Below are 8169 nucleotides of genomic sequence, written 5' to 3'. Positions count from 1 at the left end.
AAAACATGCCAGAACTTAACACTGTTGATGGTAAAATGCCTGTCTAGGAAATGTCTATATTTTCAAACTGGCGAGGAAGCATGGGAAACTATTTTACTCAATGTCCTTCCTTAACAGCGGCTTTGTTTGGTTCTATCATGAGAGAGAGAGAGAGAGAAACGAACAGTCCCCTGGATGCATTGATTTCGTCATTAAAATTAATTAAGGGCTGAGTAGGTGTTTCCAATTTAATGAAAATATGGAATAATTGCCACAAAGAAAAAAATATATAAATTACAATTCAGGTAGGCAGGCTAGAGCATTTTGCTATTCTGCAGTGCCTTTTAGTGCCACAAAAAACCTATATAAGGTTTTTATGCCTTGCGTTCCAAAGTTATTCCTATGCATATCCATGCAATATTTTTCCGCTTTCCCTCGATAAAATTGCCAAATAATAATGAATCATTTCATAAATAATGGCTTGGCTGTCTTATCTGGGCAGGGCGGCCAGTGCTGGTTTCTTATCTCGCCTGGCCACATTGCTGTAGTGTTCCGCTCTCCATACTAAATAGGAAATCGAACGTGATGTAAAATCTACTCCACTCTCCAAGGCATAAGCTGCCAAAGAAACTTATTACAGCACAAAGATCAGCCATGGAGGGGGCTGAAAATGGCTGCTAACACTTTTCTAATAAACAAGGATGGTGAGTAGATTTCTAATTGCCACCTCTTAAGGGTGTGTTTTATTCTTCTGCGTTTTCAAATGCCGAAATATAACTGATTTCGAATTGAGTGTAAATAATTGCAATATAAAAGCACTTAAAAAACAGCAGGATAAATAAAAAAAAATGGAAATGGCTGCGAGCATTGTTTTCAATAATCCCAGGAGTAGTTTTTTTTGAGACATTTTTGAATCGCTTAATGGATTGTGTATAATACAATCGCTAATGATATTTTAATTTGATTTGTATAAATCGAGATGATTTTTTCCAAGAGAAATGCCGGCACAGCGACAGAAACGGGTGAAGACGCTTTAATATAATGTTACGACCCAATAGTTTTTTTCACAATTGCCATCTTGCGCATCGGAAGAATTTACGAGAGAAAAAATATCCATCTCAATGGTTATTCATTTGTGGGAGAAAACAACGGATACAATTTCCGGCATAAAAAACTACTCCTTTTAAGACATTGTTTAATACAATTTAGCCGATTGCATTCTCTCTGATTCGTTGCAAGAACTTAGAAACCATTTGCCGCTATACATGAACTCGATCGGAGTAGTGTTGGGAATTTGGTCCACCAAATTATTCAGAATGGTGAAAGCAATTTTAAGGACATAGTTGTGAGATCTTGATTTAAAGATATTTTGTTTCTGCAGTGCAGTCAAAATACAGGCTCTTGGTAACATTCAGAGCAAAATGAAGGGGCAATAAATGTCTGCTATTGTTTTGATTTAGACTTCTGTGCACGCTATGGTTAGGTCACTTAAAAAAAAACAAATGTTTTAACCGAATGCTTTCGAAGCTTCAACATATTCAATCATTAGAGATGGAAACTGGCTGCCTACGTGTATGCAAAAGGCCCTCATTTGGTCCTATTGTCCTCATGTGTTTATTTTGTCCTTTCCATTCTGTTCAGGCCTCATGTTGGACTGCCTTCAGATACATGTTACACAGCCCGGGACTGTTCATCTGCACATTAAAGGGACACAGACTAGTTCCCATACAGTTCGTGGATTTTTTTTAAATTGGAGCAACTAAGTGATTTTCTTCGTGCGGAGCATTTACATTAACGTCCATTAATTTGACAAACTCTAAATTTGTTAGATATCATGAACAAAACCCAGGAATTGACTGTATGGAGATGGGGTGCTCACTTAAATCGCACTTTAATTTCTAATCCATCTGCACATTTTAGGAAAGGAGATTTCTCAGAGGATATACACTAAGAGCTGAGCGAATTGCGACCCGCATTATTAACTTCGTTTTGTTTTATTTTAAATGCGTTATGTACAGTGTAGCAGTGTAATCTCAAGGTTAAATTTCAATCTTCTAATATATGTACGTTTCTGAGCTTAATTCATTGAAAAAAAGATTACAACGTGCCCTGCAGCTTTAGAATTTAAAGTGTTTAAACCTAATCCTTAATTGATCAACTGTCTTAAGTATCTCGGCTGATTTTCCATAAACTGCAAAATGCTTAATCCGTCCAAGAGGCTTTTTTTTTCTATAAAAAGAATAAAGCAGCATGGAATGCTGCAGGTGCTGGGTTGCCTCTGTCGACTCTAGTACAAGAAACGAACCCTGTTCCCCAGTGAGCTTAGCACAGCAAGATTCAACAGCGCGGTGCGAATAACAGCAGCCAAAACTCGTTGTAGATCTTGAGCGTCAGTTGCGCTGCAGGGTGACATAAACAAAAACAAACTCGTTATAAATGTCTTCAATATTATCTGCAATACTTCATAGATGCCACGGAGAATATTATATTCTCCTTAGTGGGAGAAATAATAAAAAAAACTGGCGGGATTTCTTCAGGTGAAAGATCACGAAAGAATGCAGCAGTACGTTGTTTTTAGATTATTGAAATACAGACATATATTAACCTATCTTGTGCATAGTTTGAATCTTGATTTCCATTTTCATCAATGCAAAGTGAGCGGGTTTGTATTTACAGCTGAAGAGTTTTGCCTGGTCAACACTGCACAGAGAAATCATCCTGACTTCCGATTTCTTTTTCATTTTTAGCTAATTTTGCATCTAAAATCTGTTAATATTTATATTTGCATTCACTTGCGTGTTGAAAATAGATGGTGAATTTTAGACTAGTCTTGTAAATACATATAGAACCCAATAAACGCTTGATGTATTGCCAAATTACTCGGCTGGTTGTGCTATTCATGATTTTGTGTACATAGATGGGCCTGTCAACTAGGTTAATATACTGCCAAGCTCTTGAGAAAGTTTACTTCATTTTAGTGCAACTAATTTAATTATGAAGTCCTCTTGTCCTTAAATAATTTTATTTTTGTCCTTAGGGGAATATTTCTTGCAGATGAAGTTGTTTCCGCATTTCTCCATCCTTTTGCTATCTAATGTTAACGCAATTAAGACAGTGAAGACTTCCGCTTTTCGATACGATGATGGAAAAAGTCGGGTTGGATCTTGGTGAAAATCGCAGCGATGATCTGAGTCCTGTTGAGAAAGATTTCCCCAGACATAGAGCAGACCGCGAGGAAGCGGAAAACACGAGCGAGCCTGCAGATCAATCCACTGAGGGACACCAGCTCCAAGCTGAGCAACAATCTGCGTCAAATGATGGGGTTTCCAAGGAAACCAGACACGACTCCCCTGATCCCCTATCGGAAGTGCCAGTCATAAACCTGATGCAAAGAGGGGGCCAGCCTATAAATGAGAGTGATCAGAAAGGCACGTTTACTCATTCAGTACCGACCACCGAGTTGTCAAGACCCCCGGTGCCTCTGACTCTTCAGAGCCCAGTGAGTGAGAATCGGATGGTCCAGTTAACGGCAGCTCATCTCCCTCTGCCTGCAGCCAGAGCAATGCTGTATAACAGCACATCGCAGTATCAGACCCTGCCACTTTTAAACAGGTCAGTCTCATTAGGGAAAATAGTTGGATCCAAAAACCCTCCTTTGTGTTGTGTTTTTATTTTGTTGTTTTCTAGTTTGTAGAAACGTAATAGTCACCGGATAAAACCTGGATCGCAAATCGATGTGACTCGGGCTCAGAAAAGAATAAATTGTTGCTGATTGTTTCCAGATTAACAAGTGATTGCGATTTGATTTAATACAAATGATCTAGGGTTGATAAAATATGTAATGATTGTAATTCTCAATGCTGAGAAATTTTCGCTATTTTTGTTTTCTTGATAATTATTGTCGATCAATTCAAGCTGAGGAATAACTTATACCACAAGATTTTTTTTCAAACTGAATATTTAACTCTTTTAACGCCATTATCAGTATGCGCCAGTATCGATCAGTAAATTAGGATTCGGGATTTTCATCGCCAATCTTTCTTTCTTGTTGCAATGGTGTCACCAGTGATCCAGAACCCTTCAACATGTTCTCCAATAACAGAGTGAAAAGAAGACCAGCTCCTTACGACGTGGAAGTCACTACCGGTATGCACAGCCTTAGAATTAACCACATCTTAAACCATACACAGCGCCGCTCGAGCGTTGATACAATAGCCAGATAACAGGCTGTAACTACCCAAGGAAATGTTGCAAAAACAGACAGTAAGACACATGGTTAGTGACATGTAGGGTAAAGCACTGAGATAAAATAGCTGCATTCATAAAATGTTATCTGAAATCTTTCTCACAATGAAAGTCTATTTTATTTCCTTATTTGTGCTGTGTTTCAACAGGTCTTTCTGCATGCATGTCTTGACTCTATACACATGTGTAAGCAGGCACACAGGGAGAAACACACGGGCATGCGCACCCCCGCGCGCGCGCGCACAGGATGTATGCCTTTTCTTGTACACCTTTTTATCAAGTTTATGTTACTTCTGCAAATCCCCTCAATCACTACCTCTGTGTGGGAGCGTGCGCAATTGATCAAAATCACGGCTGGTTTCATTTTTACTACTAGGTGTCTCCCAGCCTAAAATAGTCCGCAGGATCTTCACAAACAGCAGGGAGAGGTGGAGACAACAGAATGTCAACGGGGCCTTCGCAGAACTTCGCAAACTGATCCCGACCCACCCACCCGACAAGAAACTGAGCAAGAACGAGATCCTGCGTCTGGCCATGAAATATATCAATTTCCTGGCCAAATTGCTGAGCGATCAAGAGCAAGAGGGCGAGCAGCGAGGGTTACAGATTAAAGAGGCGGACAGTACCAGGCTGGCCAGCGATGACATCCAGGAGATGTCTCCAGACTCGAGCTGTGGGAGCTGTTTCGATGGAACAGGAAGCCCGGAAAGTCTAAGCGAAGAACACGATCATCTCGAGTCACGACATGGAAACCACCGTCACTCCATACTTCCTCCAGATGTTAATGGACAACGGTGATATCCTTGCAAAAAGAAAAGTGATGCGTCTGGGAGAATGGAAAATTGCAGCTAAAAGAACACAGACTGTTACTGTTTTACCACTGACTGCCGAATCGATTAGCGTTTTATTTGCTTTCAATTTTCTGTATCTCTAACATTTTCAGGTACACATTAAATGCTAAACTTCTGTCCTTTTGGATGTAATTCTAAAACTTTCTGGATATATCATTTGACTGCTGTTTAAAGACAAGAGAATTTAAATTTAAAGAATTTAATTTTATCTTAAAATCGAGGTACATGTAAATATTGTAAAAGCTTCAGCCTTTCAAGCTTCGAGCGCCGTTTATGGAAAAGGAGAAACATGTTTTTGTAATGGAAAAATCTAAGAGGACCAGGATTCATTTCTGTTCAAACAGTAGCATCCCTTTTCCAGTGAATTGCATGTTAACTTTTCATTTTATATATTCAACCACCATTCTGTATAATGCAGCCGAGCTCCAAGCAGAACACGCTAATAACATGTTAAAGAAGCACTGAGCGGAAGAGTGAGGTACTTTTACTTTACATCGCAGTTCGGATCCCCAAAAAGGGATACTACAATTTTAAACAGAATTAGATAAGCTTGTTTGTCTAAATTAGAAGGCAAAAGACATAAATATACTTACATTGCGGGAATATATTGAAATTCAAATAAAACGACGAAGGGTTTAAATCTTTGGAAAGTACATTTCCGGGGATAACTATTTTGTATATTTTCATGATTTGGTCGAAACTTGGGCCATTTTCTGCGTTTAATGAGACTTGTTGCAGCTTTTCACAGGTCCTTGTTTTCTATTTCTTATGGACAAATTATTATTTATTCCATGTGCTCTATAATTCAGATTTTTGGAATAACTGAAAAACCAGGCAATTTTTATGGGTACAAATTGTGACATTTTTCTTAAAGTACTTTAACATTCTGCAAAAGAGAAGAAAACCATGTATTTAATAATTCAATGGACAACGTGTGTTGTTTATTTTATTTAAAATATAAAAGGTATGGTACACTCCTTATTTTCCACGTTCGCTCTTGTCTGCTGTATGTATTGTGAATACCATAGTGTATAATTCACACTGCACTTTCAGTACATTTTGTATGTGATTGTTTTTTTTTCTGCGTTTGCAGAAGTTGGGTAACGAAACCTGTTAACTTAAGCAAATAACTACGACAATGTACATTCTGACAAGGTGATTCTCGATGGATATCCTTTGTAAAGCCTAGTGTGGCTGCAAAGTTTGCGTGCAGTATGTATATCACGTATTGTTGTAAAATATATGCAATGTTATATTACCAAGAATTTACTTTTAATAAATTGTATACAATTTAACTGAACAGTCTCCCCTGCCACAGCTAACATTCATATTACTGAGTGAAATTACTAAAAGCGATTTGATACAAATAAGGAAACAATACAAACAATACTAATCCAGCCCACCAATTAAAAGACATTTTTAATTTGGGGCTTTAGGATTTTTCTGCGATATCGTTATATAAAAATGTAATCGGATACTGAGGAATCTTAATTACACAATAGGTCAGGGAACACGTGTATGAGTATACAGTATAACTCCAATTCTCGACTGGGGAACACTTGCATATCATCACTTTTTTAAATTCATTTACGGGATGTGGGCTTCGCTGGCTGGGCCAGCAGTTATTGCCCATCCTTTGTTGCCCTTGAGAAGGTGGTGGTGAGCTGCCTTCTTGAGCAGCTGCAGTCCATGTGGCGTCGGTACACCCACAGTGCTGTTAGGGAGGGAGTTCCAAGATTTTGACCCAGCGACAGTGAAGGAACGGTGACGTATTCCCAAGTCAGGATGGCGAGTGACTTAGAGGGGAACTTCCAGGTGATGGTATCCCTATCTATCTGCTGCCCTTGTCCTTCTAGTTGGTAGTGGTTGTGGGTTTGGAAGGTGCTGTCTAAGTAGCCTTGGTGAATTCCTGCAGTGGCACCTTGTAGATGGTACACACTGCTGCTACTGTGCGTCAGTGAAGAAAGGAGTGAATGTTTGTGGATGGGGTACCAATCAAGTGGGCTGCTTTGTCCTGGATGGTGTCAAGCTTCTTGAGTGTTGTGGTAGCTGCACTCATCCAGGCAAGTGGAGAGTATTCCATCACACTCCTGACTTGTGCCTTGTGGACAGGCTTTGGAGAGTCAGGAGGTGAGTTACTGGTCGCACGATTCCTAGCCCCTGACCTGTCCAAGTAGCCACAGTATTCATTTGGCTAGTCCAGTTCAGTTTCTGGTCAATGGTAACCCCCAGGATTTCATAGCCACCCTAGAATGGGAGCAGGTACATTACACAATTTACTGTGCATCGGAGACCACGTGCACGTGCATAGATTGTTGATTTTATACCAGCGAACATGTGAATATTTTACATATATATAAATATAGCACTGAATCCTAGATAACACATATATACTACAAGTAACTGCATGTGTGCTATATATTAGCGAATAGGTTTATATAGCTGTACTTTAGAAGTCTAACAAATGGAGAACGTGCATTTGTCTATCATTCCCCTCTGATGTATACCAGAAAACATGGTTCAGCCTTCTAAAGGCCTCGCAATGTGGTAATAAGGGTATTAACCCCGTCTTTAACATATTACATTTCTCTTCATTTAGATAGTGAGCTATCTTAAGGATTCGCAGTTATAAGCAGTACTGTAAATGTGGTCAGCTTGTCTGTTGTTAATAGCAAATATAAGAAAGCCCAGAAAAAATGTTCAAAAGTAGATGAGGCCCATTGTTTCATGGTAACTCACATAGAATAATGTAAAGGTTTCAATATTTTCTTGCTTCTACCAGAATATCATTATGTCGAGGGGAATTGAGGGCGAGAGCGATATTTTGTATTGGTTTAATGTACTGCAGTCTTTGCTTAAATATATGATTTTAATTAGTTCTGTGACATAAAATGCAAGGAGCGCATAAATTATAATCTATGTATATTCTCTGTTTGGTACAGTGTAAAATTGGATATAAAGGGCACATGTTGGACATGCACTGCTTATACATTGAATTATCCAGCCTATCATGTATAAGCAATACAGTTAGCGCGGCACCTGATGCTCAGTATGCTTTGGGATAAATTATTAAAAGTCAATGGAAAATCATTTT

The 8169-nt window shown here is 39.0% G+C and overlaps 1 protein-coding gene across 1 annotated transcript; it reads left to right on the top strand.

Annotated features, from left to right (window-relative positions):
* Window positions 1–522: 522 nt before the first annotated feature.
* tal1 (T-cell acute lymphocytic leukemia 1) lies at window positions 523–6370 on the top strand. Its single transcript, XM_041208273.1, has 4 exons — window positions 523–683; window positions 3017–3591; window positions 4046–4125; window positions 4601–6370. Exons 2-4 carry the CDS (start codon window positions 3119–3121, stop codon window positions 5020–5022), a joined length of 975 nt encoding a protein of 324 aa, XP_041064207.1. The 5' UTR covers window positions 523–683; window positions 3017–3118; the 3' UTR covers window positions 5023–6370.
* The last annotated feature ends 1799 nt before the right edge of the window (window positions 6371–8169 follow it).

Source organism: Carcharodon carcharias, chromosome 16 (assembly GCF_017639515.1).
Source record: "Carcharodon carcharias isolate sCarCar2 chromosome 16, sCarCar2.pri, whole genome shotgun sequence".
Taxonomy (NCBI): domain Eukaryota; kingdom Metazoa; phylum Chordata; class Chondrichthyes; order Lamniformes; family Lamnidae; genus Carcharodon; species Carcharodon carcharias.
The sequence above is the reverse complement of the archived record's forward strand: the minus strand, read 5'-3'. Positions and strand labels throughout refer to the sequence as shown.

Coding starts and splice junctions, on each gene's coding strand:
- tal1 (XM_041208273.1), top strand. CDS start 3,119: ATGATGGAAAAAGTCGGGTTGGATCTTGGTGAAAATCGCAGCGATGAT. Junction 3,592..4,045: donor ACCCTGCCACTTTTAAACAG/GTCAGTCTCATT, acceptor TGGTGTCACCAG/TGATCCAGAACCCTTCAACA. Junction 4,126..4,600: donor CGACGTGGAAGTCACTACCG/GTATGCACAGCC, acceptor TTTTACTACTAG/GTGTCTCCCAGCCTAAAATA.